Genomic DNA, 18,607 nt, shown 5'->3' with positions numbered 1-18,607 from the left:
ACGAACTTTTGGTTCATTCCACCGCCAATAACTGCTGAACCAGCATAACAATTAAATTATATACATAGTTATACATAGTCTTTGTTATTAAATTTACGCATGGAGGAGTCACAATTTGATTCATCGATGTTACGCAATAATCAAAACTTAAAAATAATTTTCTTTTTGCTGTACGTGTTGTATGTCGGATATCTTTTGACCGACCTTCGCTTTGTTTTAATAGAAAAAAGTGGAACAATGTCATATTTTTTTTGTTATATTTGTTCATGTAAATATTTTTGACTATGGTGTGAGTAATGGATGAATAGGGTTATATTTCTAAAAATTGATTCATAGAAGTTATATTATTGATATAAAATTAAACTAAGTTATCATTTTCAAGATTAAAACATAAAAATAGAGAATTATATTCGAAATCCATTTTACCAGTATTTGTTAATAATTAGGAAAATAATATTTAAAGCTTTTTTGTACTTCCAAAGAACGTTCTAAGTTTTTAAAATGTTAACGTGTTCGTAAATTATACTTTAATCATTTATATTTTATCTTAAAGAATTTTAATAATGTAAAACTTGACGTTTGATATTTTAATCTAATATTGCATCTTAAAAACTAGTCTCTGAAGATGGCTATTACCCGAAACTAGTAAGACTCAGTTTATTATTTAATTAAAGACCAGTTTTGAAAGTAAAAAAAAGCTTTAAATATTATTTCTCTTAATTATTTATAAAAATAGCTAAATAGAATCATAAATAGAATCTGTAATTCTTAAAATATTGGAAGCGAAATTTCACCTGGCAGAGGTGGTTATAAAAAATGGTGGAGCAAAATGGTTTTTAATCGATTATCTCTAAAATGCATAATCTCAGCTACTTTCATAGAACATTGGGTGAATTCAAAGATTGATTCTACTTGAAGTTTTAAATTCAGTTGCTATCTCTATACATTTCTGTATTCTTGTCGCGATCTGAGATAAGAGATAATTGGGAATTGCGAGATTCCTCGAGAACTACCTATTAGGAATTTAATTAAAAAAATATGAGTACAAATAACTTAGACATTTTGATATTCTGAAAATAGACGTAGAGATTTTGATATCTAAATTAAAGGCATGGAATTGGCTGAATTCAAACATAAATGTATAACTCAAGAAAGCACAACGAAGTTATTTCCATATCTTTCATCGGAGAAAACATTGAGTACAAATATGAAAAAGCAGAAAAAGAACATACAGGATTTGGATTCTGAGGATTTCCAAAACTCCGTTTTGGTCAAGGTATTTGCCATCTGGTGGCAAATATATCTTGTATCATATTTCGTCAGCAATTATATTTACAGACTCTCTCAGTTCTTTAACGTCATTGAAGAATTGTGGGGGGCTAAAACAAGACAGGCATTATTTGATATACAGGATGTGTCAAATGTCTGGAATATAGCCAATAACTTCGCCAATTGTGGTTTTAAAGAAAAATGTTTCAAATACAAGTTTCTTTATTAATCATAGCGCATTTTTTGACGATACTTGTTTTTATTTATTGTTTTTTGTTTCGTTGCTATGGCAACCAACGTTATTATTTTAAATGGGATGCATTTTTTGCATGCTATGCGATGAACATATCAAATCTATGGTTGAAGAAAGAAACGGGAAAAAATGCGTTTTTTGTAAGTCTTACAATTAAATCAGTTAATTACAATCAAAGTAGGCTCTGAAATAACGCCGTTGACAGCTTTAAATGTCAAAAAAATTACAGTTTCAACAATTATGAATAATTAATAATGCATGGCCATTGGTAACTGTCTTCGGCCATCAACTTTTTGGAAGGTTTTTAACACTTCCGGTGTTAAATTTTTTTTTTAATATTTTGGACAGTGTACAAACTTCACTTTGAGTGCGTTTTCTATCACCTGCGCAGTACCTATCCATACATTATTACTTAGTACTTTAAATACATCCTTGCAAACATTCGGATATGACAATAGACGTCAGCTGCACTCCTTCTATTAACAAGCCGACTGTTTCCATCTCGAGTTCTTCATTTTGTGGATCACTTCATTTGTTCTTCTTTGTCTTCTTGTGTTAAGTGTTTCAGACACATCTGTTCCGCCCCGCTTTTCTTCAGTCATCAAGAATTGTCTCTCTGTTTAACTTGGTTAATGTGGCATTCCCCGCCGCTTCTTGTATAGCAGTTGTTAAATTTTCTATATGTTTAATGATACTTTTGTCCTTGACGTGTTCGTATTTTTCAAATTGCTTTGTATTTCTCTCAGGTTGACATCCCACAATATTGTCTTTACAACCCTGGACATGTTTCAATATCACTCTTGGTACAGCTTAACATCGCACGGGATTATTGTTCAATATCATATCTGGAACTTCTCATTTTCGTCTTGGACATGAATTAAGATCGACCTGATTGTTCCTCAATATCATTCCTACCACCTCTCAACAGCATTTCAGACATCTTCATCTCTTTCAACATCGTCCTGGACATCTCTTTATATCGACCCTGGTACTTAGAATCATATCATCTTATTGAATTATTTTCACCAACAGAAGTAATCCTTTTCTTAGGAGTATATTAATGATAAAGGATTTTAAAATAACGAAGACGAAATATTACGTTAAACGTCTTTATTATTTTATTGGAATTCTTAATACTATAAATCTCAAAATGAAAAACATGCATTAATTAACACCTCCACAAGAAGGTTATTTTCAAAATACAATTTTCTTATCCGAATTATTTTACAAATAAACATCATATAAAAATAACAAATGGAAGGTGAAAATGGCAAATTTTTTTTGTACACTAAGCACTGTGCTCTTCTATTTACAACATTCGAAGAGATTTCGTTTTACACCATTAAACTTCCACAGTCAAGTCAATTTACATAAATACGTGTAGTTGTAAACTAAGTTTCTTTTTTGTTAGCTCTAAACAGTTCCTTTCAAGTTAAATAACTTAGAAACTAATAAACGCAAACAAGAACTCAACGTTGTAGTATATATTGCGGCCTTGCTGTTTAAATTTGATAATTTAATAAGGTCTTGATCTATCACGTCCACCGCCTCCATCTCTGCAAAAATTATAAGAACAAAATTTAGTACAAATTCATAAAATATAGATATTATTTAGATGAGAAAAATAGTGCTGTAACCTCCGACAGGATACACTCATGTGCAATATTAACTACATGGTGCGTTTAATGAGGATTTTTATTTAACCCAAAACTACATCAACTAAAAGTACTGAATTAACTTTAAGCTGTTGTCAAAATTTGGGTAAACTAATTTAAAAATGAATTAAAAAAATTAGACAAACCTTCCTCCCCCTCGACCTCCACCGAAACCGCCTCTTCCACCACCTCCTCTTGGTCCACCACGACCATAACCTCCTCTATCACCACCCCTTCCTCGATCACCTCTAAATCCACCTCCACCACCTCTTCCACCGCCATCTCGTCTATCGCGGCCTCCACCACCTCCTCTTCTATCGTCTCCTCCACCTCCGCCCCCAGCTCCTTCAGGTTTGGATTCATTACATCTATTGCATTGATTTCTCCAGGCGAAATTTGTGTTGCCACAGTCAGGGTTGGGACATCTCCAGTCGCCTTCGCGGGATTCACGATCACGACCTCCGCCACCTCCTCCACCACCCATACCTAAAAAATAAATAATTTTAATTATAAAAAAATTATATTTGTAAAAATTAAATTTAAAACAATGAATAAATAAGACTACATACTGTCTCTTCCGCCACCACCTCCTCCTCCTCCTCCGCCGGATCTTCCACCACCGCCATAACCGCCAGGTCCGCCGCCACCACGTCCTCTTCCACCTCTACCACCACTCCAATTATCCCTTTTCGTGGCCATTTGGACGCTTATTTTTCTTCCTCGAAATTCTTTACCATCGAACCAATTAATAGCGGAACGAGCGGCATTTGAATCATCATAAGTGACCGTTGCTTCGCCTTTAGAAACTCCGGTAGCTTTGTCTTTGTATAACCAAATCTTACGTTTTGAAGTCTTCTTATCAATCTGTTGAAATCATTATTTTGATATCATTTTTAATCAAAATAATTATTTTTAAGAAAGGTTGTGTTATAAAATACAAAATGTAACAGACAATATAATCTAATTCACACAGAAAAATGTGAACTAGGAATAGGAAGTCTGGAATATATTAATTTAGCGGAATTTCAAAATTGGACTTGAATTATTAATATGTTCAAGCACAGAGTGCAATCCGCAAAAGTATTCATCCACTGACCAAGCTACACTTTGTTAAAGTGTCCTAGTCATGAAGGTTGATTTATAACATGGAGTGTCCATTAAGAAATAATTAATTATACCTTGATGACACCAATCGATCCAAAATAATCAGCAATTTCCTCTTCATTGATTTCAGTGTCCATTCCAGATACAAAAACAGTGTCTTCTTGAACGACCATCTCACCAGAGCCTGTAAATCAAACAGGATTAGACAACTGTACCCAACTTAAACAAATGATTAAAAAAGGAAAGTGATAAGAAATATTAAATTAAATCTAAACCCTTTTACACGTTTTGTTTTAACTCGATTAACATTTTATGTACGTTTATGACCAAGATTTTCATAATGCCGGTTTAGTATCGTTTATTTTAAATCCTTAGAGTAAAAGAAATCCAAAAAAAATCTTTGCAAATAAATGTTATGCCACCACACAATACAAAGTTACCTAACGCAATCAATACCTTTAAATATTTCATAGTTTCAAATGTTTGATCTTTATTAACCAAGAAACGAATTTTATAGGCGATAAGTTTTGTGCGAAACTATTTTATTTATGAAAACAATGTCCTTTGTTGCACTTTAAAAATTTTAACCAATTATTTGGAACATATTGCATTTACTAATATCTTTCAAATTTCATGTCTGAGATAAAATCTGCAAATTGTGTTTTGTAACTTTTTAATTATACAGTGTGTATCTAAATAAAAGTAAAACGTTAGATGATTCTTATAGACGACTTCAAAAAGTCAATTAAATTCTAATCTGTAATCCTTCATCAATGAGGTATGCATTTGTAAAATTAATGTAGTCATTTATGTTTCAAATCAGGTAGCTAAAGTTTCTTTAATATGTTCCTGCCACAATAATCATTGCATCAAACGTTCATAACTCAAATTGTGGAAATTGCGAAATCAAAACGCGTTAAGTCACGTTTGACGTTATTTGCCGAACTTATATTAATTTTATAATTAGTTGGAGATTCTAAATTGGCAAGTAATCTGCTCATTTCGTTAATTCTCAGATTATTGCAAAAAATATGTCAATTCTCCCCTATTTTCACATTAAACAGTAAAAAAGAAAAGTTAAAGGGGGGAATAGTTAATAGAGATCTCAACCAGTGAGTAATCTGATAGTTTTCAGCTGTCTCATCAGCTTATCATGATCATATTAAAATCCATTTTTATAATTTTATTGGTGATATTTAGATACACCTGCATAAAGATGTTTTCTTATTCATTCATGGTCGCCTCTAAAATTGGAGGTCTCACATTAAATATGTATTTTTATTCGTTTTCTAATAATAATACAATCTAATAGAATTTATTGTTTAAAGTTCTTTCACCAATCAACCATAAATATAATACCAACACATCATTAATCACATTTTATTGAAAATTTTCTTGATAAACGTTTTCGATATTTTTAACTCCAAACACTTTTTTTATAATCAAGCAATATAACGCAACCACACATACTAACATTGTAGGAGGAGTGAAAGAGCCTGCTAAAAAAATAGTATGAATTCAATGATTCAACCTGATTCAAATGTTTCAAGGACTGAAGCAAAGAAATTGAAAATAAATTCTAATATTAAAAATACATTGAAAAGGAGGCTCTTTCACAAAAATACAATTAATACCAAATAAATAAAGTGTGTAGTGAAAAACGCACCGGTCAACTTTGACCCGGTGCTTTTACCTTTGTTATAACCACCCCTTCCGCCACCGCTAAAACAGAAGGAGGAAATGATCAGTAGATGCAGACTTCGAGGGGTGACAACACACACGGGGTGCCAACTTCATTTTGTTGGCGCGCACTTTGTACCGCATAGTCAAGTCAAAAGTTCTTCTGCTGGAAACAAGTTTTTTTTCGTTCGTCCAGTCCATTAATTTATAAAACACTTATTTTTTAATAACCATTAGTTATTTTAATATCAAAAACCCCATTTTAAGCAATAAACCTTATTGTAAAAAACCAATTTTGAAAAATTTGTTTAGTAATAATATCGCCGTTTTCGTCAGTTAGTCAGTCAATTTGTCATTTTCAATTTTTTTTTACTATATTTACTTATTAATTACTATACCCTCTCTACCAAAAAAAGAACACTTCTTTAAAAACCTTTATAAGTACCTTTACTATTTCAAAGAATATTTTTGTATACCTTGTTTTATTTTACCCAATATCCTTCAACATATTCATTGTCAAAGGAAAGAAACCCTTTTATTAAAAAAAAAAAAACCTTTTTTTCTTTTAGATGAACTTTTCAAAGTCAAGTCGTAACAGTTATTAAAAAGTAATTAGTTAAAAAAAATCCTTCTGAAAAGATTTAACCATCACAATTAAATTCACATCATCAATCTCATTGATGTATAATAAATAACAAAAAAAATACTACTTCACCATGTTGATAAACTCCATACTTCATTTTAAAACATCTTTTTCAAAACTTCTTTTAACAGGTGAAGTAAATCAATAGAATTCATAACTGCCAGTTTTAAATAAAGATTTGTTTACTTTCTACAGTTATGAAAACTATTTTACATCTTCTTTTAAGAATATAAAATATAATGAAGATTTGGTAACTTACCCAAATCCACCACCTCCTCCTCGTCTATCTTCTCTACCACCATAATCACCACCACCTCCACGACCTAAATAATCATCAAAAATAATTAATAAACAAGAATTTTATTTGATAATATAAGAAATATAATGTTGATTTTTACCTCCATATCCACCTGAACCACCTCCATAACCTCCACCACCCCCTCCTCCATTTCCGCCATAATTTCCTCCTCCACCACCGCCATAACCACCACCTCCTCCTCCAGAGCCATATCCACCTCCACCACCTCCTTGATTACCGTATCCACCTCCTCCTATAAAATAAATTTAGAAATGTTAAAATGTTGTATACACTTAAAAAAAAAATGGGATAAAACACCAATTAACCATTTGGGTGGCAAAGAGTTTTGAAAAAGCACTGTCAAAACTTCCCAAATGCATTTATTTCTTTTTTAATTATATCTTATAGTAAAAATGTTAGCTTTTAATAATTAACTTCAGTTTTATTTTTATATGACATAATTAAGTAAAAAAAAAAAAAATGATGAAAGTCTACATTTTTCTGATTCCCAATATTTTGGTTAACTTTATCATGGTTTTCAAAAACTGTTAACATAAAATTTTAGTCTAAATCCTACAATGTTATATTTTCTAAATAAAATCAATTCAATTGAGAACTTAACACAGACATCAATAAATAATTTCATGGATGTATTAACATAATTCAAAGTGATCAGCAAAGTAATATACCATGTGTACTACTAGTCTAATTTATACTAATAAATATAGACATTCCAGTACCTTAACAGATCTCTCAATAAGAACAGAAATGGAGATATAATTATAATCTCCAAATAATGGTCAAAATATTTAAATATGTAGAGAAAATTTCTACCCTTCTATTTATAAAGAAACATAAAAGGACTATCATTTTTCCCAATTAATCTTTGACATAGTAGGAGGCAACAATTCCTTTTAAATAAACTGTTTCCATGCCTATGTCAACAATATATGAAAAAAAAGTAAAATTAAGCTTATAAGAACACTAAAAATATATATACCTCCTCCAGAGTTTCCTCCATACCCTCCACCGCCGCCACTTCCGCTGTTTCGATTTTGTCCCCATCCAGAATTACCACCAGAACCGCCTACATTTCCTTGATTTCCTCCATAAGGAGCGTTTGCCCCCGAAGGATTATTCCCGTAAGTACCAGGGTAAGCGGTTGATGGAGGCGGCTGAGAGTAATCGCCATAATTACCGCCATCGTACCCGTTATATTCTATAACCACAACAAATTAAACCAAATATAAAAGAATTTATGAAAAAATGTCAGAAATATAACACAAATGAGGTTAGAATGTAAATGCCGCTACAAAAAACAGTAATGGCGTCCATAAACAATTGAAGAATAACCGTTAAGGAAAAGAAAAAAACGTCTCATCGAAAATATAGCGATAATTTAAACGAATTTGACTTAATTAATATGTAATTGAAGAAATAATTAAGTGATTAAATAGATTTGGGTGATATAAATAAGGATTAACTTACGGTTATCGACCATTTTGTACCGAGGTTGACAAGAAATAGGAAGCGTCACAGGGACCGGGTGGCAAAGCTGTAAGCGCCACACTGTATTGACATGCGCAATTAGTTTTTGAATTATGGAAGGGGAATATAACCTCATAATGTAAAAGCGGGAAATTTAAATTTATCTTTAAAGGATCGATTTGATACCAAAATCACTTCTTTATTCGTAATAAGTAAAAGAAAATTATAATGAGAAATAAAAGAATTTACATGAATATAAATTTTTAGAAAATATTTATTAATTCTTATGATACAATAGTGTGAATTAAACATAAATAAAAACGATTTGTACATTTAAAAATATATAATTCAAGAATTTGAGTGTTGGCTAGGGGTCAAGCCGCCGCTATGTTCAGGACTATGTTTCTGTTTTTTACGTTTCTTCTCCTTTTTTCGCTTCTTTCGTTCCTTATCCTCGTCGTGTCTTTTTTGTTTCTTATGTTTCTTTTCGTGAGTGTCCTGGCCGATTTCCGTAATGGGGGTTTCTTGACTTGGTATGCTACCGTCTTTGTACTTGTGCTTTTTATGTTTATTCTTGTGTTTCTTTATTGGGGTCTGATTTGCGTACCTAAATTGTTCAGGAAGCTAAAAAAACAAAATTTCCAGATTAAATGTGATTATTTTAAAGAAATTAATGTGCTTACAGGTCCTGGATGTAATCGAAAACCATCTAATTGTACACTGGTTAATGGTAACAATTCTTTTCCTCCGATTGGAGGTTTTTCAATGACAGACCTCAATGAACTATTATCGTTTTGTCCTGGAGTATCGATAACACCCGGAAGGGTTGGAAGGAAGCTTGATAGCTGCTCTTTTAATTTTTTGCCACTAAATTTACTATAAGAATGTTCAAGGCCATAATAGGCCATCAAATTCGTAGCTCCAGTCAGTTCTGAGTCCCCTAAAGACAAGGAAATATAATTTATTGTTTCATTTCATAATTTTTATAACCCTTATTCACATTTTGCAATGTTTACGTGCAACTTGCTCACCTGGAGGTTCCTTCATCAAATAGAAAGGTCCACTGGGGACAATGGAAGGATTTTTTCCCAATAGAATGGTCGTTTTTAATGTTCCCGTTGAATCCTGGCGTGAAACAACTGGGGATCTCGCCCCTCTCGGTGAAGATTTCGGCGAATATTGTTCAACCTTACGAAACTGATCACCCATCATCATACTTATACATCGTTGTTTAGCCTAAAATGTTGACAAGTCGCACTTCTTGTACAATTAACATTGCGCACGCGCCAATCATATATACTGTTTTTTTTCTGGGAACTTTAATTTTTCTAACGTTGGTTGTAATTTTGAATTTTTTTAACAAACCGAGGTGTAGTAATTTATTTAAATAATTTCGTTAATTTAATAATATATAAAGCAATAATCCAAATTATACATAATTAAATAGATATAAATTTAACCTCATTTATCGCCTTGAACTAAATAATCGCTTATTTACACTTTATAAAATAAACAACTTTAACGAAAATATCTAGACGAACTGTTCTACTTCTCAAAAATGTTGATAATTATCACTTTTCTTTCGAATTTTCATTTAGAACAATGTATTTCTTTTAGAATTAAACTTAACTTTCACTGTTTTTAAAAATACTCAAAATTTGCATTTAGAAAGTTAATTTTTTAAACATTATCAAAAACCAATTTATTGTAAATTAACAATTATTTAAATAATCAATAAAGAAATTCTTTAAAAAATTGCATTCTGAAGAAGAAAAATTATATGAAATCAAATTTTTTTGATTTTGACAACTTTTTGAATTTGGCGCTTAAAATAATGTTGATTGCAAAATGTTTTTAGGGGATATTTTGATTTTAAAATTATAACCTAACAAATTTATATTATAAATCAAATAAGTAATTAAATTAAACAATAAATGTTTTAATCGCGTGTTGTTATACAATTAGATAACATATTAATCAAATCGACGATAAAAATAAACAACATGAATCATTAAAATAAAAATTGTTGCAAAAATTAATAAATTGAAAATAATCCTATTGTAGTCGTTTTATCTCTGACGTTTGCTCATTGTAATTTAATAATCGCGCACGCGCATCAAGTTATTGATAAAAAGGCACAAAGCAGAAATCAACATTTCAAATAAAACATTTTCTTGTGACTCAGTCGTGTTAAACCGGACGTGTTATTCCCGCTATTAATAATAGGTATAGTAGTAAAAGTAGAAGTAGTAGAGCTTAAGTGTGGGAATTGCCGAGAGTGTTTATAATTCCTGCGAAGAATTTAGTTTCACAACAACTTCCAAACGTTACGGTTTATTTTTATTACCGCCCGAGAAAATGTCGTTGTACCCGAGTTTAGAAGATATGCAAATGGACCAAATGGTTAAGGCACAAGAGAAGGTTATTTCGCAATCGTACGCTAACCAATATCCAACATATCAACAACAAACGAGTGCGGATAATCCCCCTGCATATTCTCCTGCACCTATTAAGAATGAAGGCACCGTTTATCCAGCTTTGGGTGATTTTATGGGATTAGAACTTTCAGAAGCTGTTATTGCAGCTAATATGCCAGAGTATTCTCAAATAGCCATAATACAACAAGTAATAAATAATTTATGACTCTTATTTTTTTTTAATTAATTTTTTATTTATTTCTCAAATAGGCTCAAATTGTTCCATCTGGATATAGTTCTCAGATGATTGCTCCTTTATCAAGTCAAACTCTTGGTTTGCAAAAGGCTCAGGTTACTCATGGAATTCGCGAGGTAAGACTTTGTTACTTTGATAACAAAATAAGATGACTCATACCTGATTAGAAAAGGTCATTTTAATTGTTAACCCAAAATGAATTTTATATTAGATAAAATAGTTCCTATTAATCTTAGTTGTTATTATAATAAAGTCATTGGGTTTCCAATTAGTCATCCTGTTGAACTTGCAAAAGTTTCATCATACTTTCAAAACTTGTGGTTTTGAATTTATAAATTAATTGTTGTAAATAGCAACCCACATTTCAATTGATTAAAAGTAAGATAAAATTTATGAATTACTTAAATTTTAAATCATTATTTTCAGTTGATTTTATGTAAAGACAAACACAATAAAGTTGGAATGAGAGTAAAAGCAATCGATAATGGAGTATTCGTCTGTTTAGTAATAAAAGATTCTCCAGCTGCTTTAGTTGGTTTAAGATTCGGCGATCAAATCCTTCAAATAAATGGAAAAAGCGTCGCTGGTTATTCCATGGATAAAGTACATGATCTATTCAAGAAGAGTCCTGTTAACGGGATTTCAATTGTTGTTAGAGATAGGCCATTCGAGAGGACGATTACTTTACACAAGGATAGCACTAACCACATTGGATTTCATTTCAAAAACGGAAAAATTAATAATTTAGTTAAGGATTCATCAGCGGCCAAAAATGGATTGTTGACTAATCATCAACTTTTAGAAGTTGATGGACAAAATGTTGTTGGTCTTAAAGATAAAGAAGTTGTGAAAATAATCGACGATTGTGGACCTGTTGTAACTGTTACTGTGATTCCTTCATATATTTATGATCACATGGTTAAAAAGTAAGTTTGTTTTCAATTAAATTCTATCATATATAATTTATTAATTTTTTAGAATGTCTGGATCTCTTATTAAGGACCTTATGGACCATTCTATTCCTGCAATTTAAATTTCATTTTTTTCTAACATTTCATTTTTGATACATTTACATTATAATATTTGTACTATTGTATTATTCATCAACGAATTATGGTGTTATTTTTATATTACTGACCTTTTTATTATCATTTTTTTTCTTATATTATCTATATTCTATATAATATCACATTTATCTACACTTTTAAAATATCTACATTTACAAACATACATTTTGTAGTTATAAATAAGTCAACAGGGTGTCTTTTGTAAGTGTATGTGATAGGAAGAAACGCGTTTTATTTGAAAGAGACTCAACCTGTTTGCTTAAAGGTAGTTTATGATTTATATTTGTATAATTCGTTTCTGTGATTAAATGTGTGCCAGAATAGATCGTACAGAGTTGAGAAATGTTTATGAAATGGAGATGATTTAGTTAGAAGATGGTAGTCGTTTTTCAGTTTAGTTTTATATATATTTCTTGTAACAGCATGTATGCGACAATGCAAAATAAACCTTATTATATAGACAAATTATGTTGTTTTTAATTTATCAAACTAATTTCCTAAAAAGATCAACATTGCCACCACAACCCCTTGTGGGTCTTGGCCTGTTTTAGTTTCTACTCCTGTGCACTTCTCCTGTTTAGTCTTTCGGCCCATGTTTCTAATATCTGTGCTTGTCCACTAATAATCACTTCTTCTCTATTTCTCACCTTCCTAAAAAGATATAAACTATTTTTACCTCATTTTGATTGGTATATCAATAATATATAGATATCAATAATAATAATTTTATACATTAAGATACTATTAAGTGTTCTAAATAATATTTTTAATGGATAAAACACTCAAAATGAATAATACTATAAATACATATAAATAAAAAGAAAGTAGAGATAAACAAATTAATTCGCTTTGACATTTTAAATTTTATGAAGCAGCCAATAGAAATGATTCTCGAGCAAAAGATGGCGCTACTAAGAAGTTATTAATCTTAAAATTTATTATCAGGTCTAGTGTTAATTCTAGTTTTAAATATCTGAGCTTATAAATCGAATGGATTAAGGTATATGGATTTAATAAAAAAAAGTAAATAACAAAATTTGAGTAATATATTTTGTTTAATAAATTCAAACTAACGCCATCTTTAGTCGGACGATCGTTACTATTGGTAATCGTGTGTGACTGTATAAGCGCATTTTCTGGAATGTTAATGTAAAATAAAAAGCTCTATTTTCATAAAGTACATTGAGAGTTTTTAATCAAATCACTATGAAAATGAAATGGTAGTAATTAATTTAAATTATTTTTATTAATTTGAATGATAATAACTTGTAGCGCCATCTTTACTCGTTTATTACAGAATGATGTCAAAATTGTCAAATTAATCTTGAGGAAAACGGTGTTGTTGTAGTTTTAGTAAATTTCTTAAAAATGTACATAAAAACAATAGTCCTTTTATACATTATCTACTATTTTAACGTGGTCTTGGGAAGTTGGAATACACAGGACTTCCTAAAACGGGAACACAGCCTCTCGAGGCCTTACCAATGTAAGTTCTTTTTCACCGGATTTCGAGGTTAGGTCACTTTGAATTAATTTACTTTTAGCCGCCGGAATGACTATACCGTTTTGGGACTTTTCCGGAAGCACAATGGTTACAAATAATTATATAAGGATAACACCTGATCTTCAATCAAAATCGGGGGCTCTATGGAATACTATTGTAATAATTTTTTTTTGTTGAAATGAAAATAATTAACTTTTTTCCATTATTATAGCCTGTACAAATTAAAAACTGGGAACTTCAAGTACATTTTAAAGTACATGGGAAAGGTAAAGATTTATATGGAGATGGATTTGCTATTTGGTATGCCAAAGATCGTTTAGTGAGCGGACCTGTTTTTGGCAACAATGATTATTTTCATGGACTTGCTATTATTTTAGATACTTATAGTAATCATAACGGTGCACATACAGTAAGTTAAATATTTTAGTTGTTTTGTTATGATATTAATTGAGTTATTATTTAGCATCAACATCCGTATATATCAGGAATGATAAACAATGGTTCTTTACATTACGACCATGATCGTGATGGGACCCATACTCAATTGGCAGGTTGTGAGGCGAAGTTTAGAAATGTGGACCATGATACTCACATATCAATTAAGTATGAAAAGGATACATTAACAGGTTAAAAATTGAAAATGGATGTTAGAAGGAAATGTTATTATATTTTTTTTTAGTATCAACTGATTTGGAAAATCGCGCCGCTTGGAAAGAATGTTTTAAAGTAACTGGAGTAAAATTACCCACTGGTTATTATTTTGGAGTATCAGGAACAACTGGAGATTTGTCAGATAATCATGATGTTGTTTCAATCAAGTTGTATGAGTTGGATTTACCAGATGTAAGCTATATTACACTAGTTTGAAAATTTTAATCAATTTTTTCTCAAAGAATGTGATATTTTTTTTATAACTTAGAATGTTGAGCTGATTCTGAAACTGTCTTCAGTTTTTCTCCATCATGTCCAGTTATCAGTTCATTATGCGAATTTAGTTAAGTCTAAAGGAACTAGGAAAGTATCATGACAAAAAGTCGAGATCTCCATAACCATAATTAAAAAAGGGGAAAGATTTTTTTTGCATCTGATTGAAAATAACCTTAACTGGAACTTTTTGCTTTATTTTTTGCATCAAATTTGATCAAAGGTGTTTTTGAATAGTTTTTAATTTTGTGGAAACTTCCCCTTAAACTGTGGCTATAAGATATATCCTTTTTTATAAGCAGAAGAAGGAGACTTAGAGAAGTTTTATCAAGAACAAGGAATACTATGTTGCCAAACAACCCCAAGTTATTTTCAGTTGATTACTACCATTTGGATACATACCATCAAGGCTCTTCTATTCCCTAAATAATTTGATTAATACTAATCAGCTTTTCCCATGTTACACTTCCCAACTTTAATATTATTAAGATATTGGATATTGCACACCAACCAGCATTTACTATTTTTTGCTATCTTTGAAACACTTTCACAAAATGTTAAAACATATTTTGTTTTCATTTTTCATCCTAGTTAAGTATCCTTTGAATATTGTTAATCAATTACACACATTTTGATTCACACCTACCAGGTTTTTTGATATGCTGAAATATGAACCAATAATGACGGTTCATCAAGTAACAATGTTCAGTATATTTTTGGTTTTGCATAGACCAGACGAACATTTTGAGGAATTGATGATATTAATTGGATATTTTAATGCAGCCTAAAACAACTCAAGAAAATCAAAAGAATTATATATGAACAAAAAAGTTACCTATTCTATCTTGTAGAACATTAAATTTCATTTTTTGCCATTTTAAAAACATTACATAGTTGAAACATTATTACTAACAATTTTTTTTAATAAAGAGGTGTTTTAACTCTTCCAGGCACTAAGTATAAACTTGAAATTAATTATATTTTACCTGTTCTAAATGTTGAACATGAAGCATATCAAGTAATTAATTAATATTTGCATTTATGGCATGGTAATTGTGCAATAAGTTGGAAATCTATGGACGGTTTATTTGAAGCTAATCCATGCCCTTGCCATGTTGAAATGAATGCATTATTAATTTTCTTATTTGAGTGCCAACAAATATAGGCCTTCTTTTAGTTTAGCGTAACTTGGTAAGATATTTAAATGTTGGGCCTTCTGGATTCAATAATTTCACAAAGTTTTTCATCAAACCTAGTTTTATGTATAGTGGACACTATATTACAGATTCTAGTCACACCAGAGGCTTGTTTAAGACTCTAGAGGACCAGTTTTTGCGCACATAATGATGCTCTCTCATTCGGTTATCCCACAACCAAAGAAAACATTTTTGGGGATATCTTGAAAACTGGACGTGATGGAGAAAAACTAAAGACAGTTTCAGAATCAGCTTAAGATTCTACATTATATATATGATATCGACATATATATTTTTTTAATAGGATAATGATACTGAAGATAGATCAAAAATTACTCCATCAGCAACATTTTTTGAACCACCACGTGATCACGTCGACGATCCCAAACCATCGGCTCTCTCAGGGTTTAAATTATTCTTTTTAATGTTGATTGGTGCGATAGCGATAGTTGCATGTGTAGTGATTGGGATCATGTTCTATCAAAAACAACAGGAGCAAAGCAGGAAACGATTTTATTAATTTTTTTTTGATAAGACTGGTAAATTTTTTTGTCGGTTCGTTTAAACTTAACGACTGATATTATCGTAAAAGAAATGACTCTACAATATGTAGCATTTTTTTAATTAGTGTATATCACGTTATAAAAAAGAGGAGGTAAGGTTCGGTATTTTTTTGAATTCATTATAGTCTCTTTATTTATAATTAATAATATTTAATAACTTAGATTTGTTTCGATTGATAAATTGAGCGTTGAAAAAGTTTTGTGGGTGTATCGAATACTTTTTTTTTTGTTTTTAATTGTAATATTATGTTAATATTATTGTATATTCAATTGGCTGAATAAAAAAGAAAACGGAATGTGGTAAATATGACGGTATTTATTGAATATTTTTTTTAAGGTTTACAACAATTTGTACAACATCAATAAATTTTAAATTATATTCTAAAACGTAACAAAAAATTAAATGATCGCGAATGATAAAAAAATCGTGACAAAAAAATTAAAAAAAAAAAAATTGTACATCACCATATTTTATTTTATTTTTTTTAATTTAAAAGGTGTAAATATAATAATGTGCGGAGTGTGTACAATATTTTCTCTTCCTAAAAAATGCATAAATATCGTTTTTATTCTTTGTTAAGTATACTTGACTAGCATTTAATTTTATTTAGGTTAGATGCATGTTCCCTACATGTTTGCGTTAACATTGGAAGTCGTAAGTACGAAAAATGATTATCAGCAGCAATTAGAACATGCAACCGCAAAAAAAAGGAAAATTAAACATTAAAAACAATAATTACAGGAACATATCTACGTTTTTTACAGCTTATGACATAGCCATAACTTGAAATAAATGTTACTTTAAACATAAAATGAACAACAAAATTTAAAATCTAGCATCTAAACATTCTTTTTTGGATAAAATTTATCAATCGAACATTAAAGATGTACAAAATAATCATAATAAGGACTCAATTTGGCACGATCACATGACTTCTTAACACTAATAATTTAAAAACATTGAATATACGAATTTAAATCGGATTGCATTCATTAAAAGGAAACTATCAGATTACATAACAGACTTTTAACTAATTGCAATAAATAAGTTTATACGTAGGTTGCTTGATTATTAATTTATCCTTGTATTCTTTTTCTCCTTATATTTTTGTCGTTATTACAGATACGAGTATTGAGATTATACCGGAAATTAATTAATCGGTGTTCGTTACTAAATATGGAAATAAATAATTTGAAATAGAAAAAAAGTTTGTACCACAATGAGGACAACATTCAAATAACATTGAACATCCATTCTGATTATGTGTATATTTTGCAGATAGTTTCTGGTTTTATCAAAAATTTGTTGAATATATTGATTTTGATAAAACAAAAAAACTTTTTTAGTATACAGAGTCATTCAAAAAGAAAAACGGTTAGTCTTTTTTTTTATAAAACGTATTTATGTTCACTTCTGGACATTTTTTAATTAATTTTAAGACAAAAAGTATTATAAATATGCACCCCTAAATGATTAATTCCCCTCAATAGTTGTTTATTACAGCTTGTCACATAATATATACAGAGGAAAAATTAAAACTGAAGGATAAAACGTCTTTATCTCGTGTACTGGATTAATATCTCAGCCACAGCAGTTGCAAAAAAATAGTGATGATTGTGTCTGGAACAATTCGACGCTGCCTATCAAAAATGGATATTTTTTACTTAGCTACACCGTTGAACAGGATTTTTAAATATGCATCCAATGGTTGAAGCGACATAACCGAAAACTAACTTCAATCTGCAATGTTGGTTTAAAGTTTTCCGAAATGCCTATTTGAATACGATGTGATGAACTTTATAATAACTGATGAAAAATAGTAGCAAAGGCTATAAAAGAGAATAGATTTACAATATTAATTTTAAAATTGTACGATTTGATGACAGAGAAATGAAACTGCTTGAGAAATTTGTCGAAAACTGCCAAATTTTTTATAACGTAGTGGAATATGTGCATTAGAGATAAAGCTAGAAACTTCCGGGTTATACCGTGCGTCAATATATCTTTAAAGTACGTCATGAAAGTTTTTACAGTGGTTGATTCCAAAATGTTTTAGAAAATCAGAAATATGTAGGTTAACAACCTGAAGTGTGTTTTCCTTTTGATAATAAAACTGTTGAAGAATATACAACACTGGTTCTGCCAGTAGTTTTACTGAGGTAAAACGGGTTAAATATATTTCAGCATTTTTGATCTTCGTAAAGAAAAAACTTTGATTACAATGGTGACAATAAAACCCCCAAAATTACCACATCACATATAACGAAGTTGATTCGAAATTCAGACTCA

The 18,607-nt window shown here is 30.3% G+C and overlaps 4 protein-coding genes across 5 annotated transcripts; 2 read left to right on the top strand and 2 right to left on the bottom strand.

Annotated features, from left to right (window-relative positions):
* Nucleotides 1–2,617: 2,617 nt before the first annotated feature.
* On the bottom strand, nt 2,618–8,472 carry LOC111425824 (FUS RNA binding protein cabeza). Of its 2 annotated transcripts, XM_023060080.2 has the most exons (9): nt 8,391–8,472; nt 7,903–8,121; nt 7,003–7,155; nt 6,864–6,927; nt 5,975–6,003; nt 4,356–4,465; nt 3,747–4,041; nt 3,324–3,663; nt 2,618–3,078 (listed from the first exon to the last, which is right to left on the bottom strand). In XM_023060080.2, exons 1-9 carry the CDS (start codon nt 8,401–8,403, stop codon nt 3,039–3,041), a joined length of 1,263 nt encoding a protein of 420 aa, XP_022915848.1. In that variant the 5' UTR covers nt 8,404–8,472; the 3' UTR covers nt 2,618–3,038. The 2 variants fall into 2 exon arrangements, with proteins under 2 accessions (XP_022915848.1, XP_022915849.1); XM_023060081.2 differs by lacking the exons at nt 5,975–6,003; nt 8,391–8,472 and having other exon boundaries at nt 7,903–8,009.
* Nucleotides 8,473–8,646: 174 nt separating this feature from the next.
* LOC111425886 (mediator complex subunit 19) lies at nt 8,647–9,683 on the bottom strand. The gene is made up of 3 exons (XM_023060180.2): nt 9,422–9,683; nt 9,074–9,330; nt 8,647–9,014 (listed from the first exon to the last, which is right to left on the bottom strand). The coding sequence occupies exons 1-3, from the start codon at nt 9,603–9,605 to the stop codon at nt 8,739–8,741; spliced, it is 717 nt and encodes a 238-aa protein (XP_022915948.1). The 5' UTR covers nt 9,606–9,683; the 3' UTR covers nt 8,647–8,738.
* An 801-nt stretch (nt 9,684–10,484) lies between these two features.
* LOC111425924 (syntenin-1-like) lies at nt 10,485–12,453 on the top strand. Its single transcript, XM_023060215.2, has 4 exons — nt 10,485–11,015; nt 11,078–11,179; nt 11,490–11,989; nt 12,042–12,453. Exons 1-4 carry the CDS (start codon nt 10,749–10,751, stop codon nt 12,094–12,096), a joined length of 924 nt encoding a protein of 307 aa, XP_022915983.2. The 5' UTR covers nt 10,485–10,748; the 3' UTR covers nt 12,097–12,453.
* A 794-nt stretch (nt 12,454–13,247) lies between these two features.
* Nucleotides 13,248–16,428, top strand: LOC111425954 (vesicular integral-membrane protein VIP36). The gene is made up of 7 exons (XM_071194301.1): nt 13,248–13,350; nt 13,428–13,616; nt 13,675–13,790; nt 13,846–14,043; nt 14,098–14,260; nt 14,314–14,477; nt 16,059–16,428. The coding sequence occupies exons 2-7, from the start codon at nt 13,499–13,501 to the stop codon at nt 16,272–16,274; spliced, it is 975 nt and encodes a 324-aa protein (XP_071050402.1). The 5' UTR covers nt 13,248–13,350; nt 13,428–13,498; the 3' UTR covers nt 16,275–16,428.
* The last annotated feature ends 2,179 nt before the right edge of the window (nt 16,429–18,607 follow it).

Source organism: Onthophagus taurus, chromosome 2 (assembly GCF_036711975.1).
Source record: "Onthophagus taurus isolate NC chromosome 2, IU_Otau_3.0, whole genome shotgun sequence".
NCBI lineage: Eukaryota > Metazoa > Arthropoda > Insecta > Coleoptera > Scarabaeidae > Onthophagus > Onthophagus taurus.
Note: the sequence above shows the minus strand (reverse complement) of the source record. Positions and strands in the feature narration are given on the sequence as shown.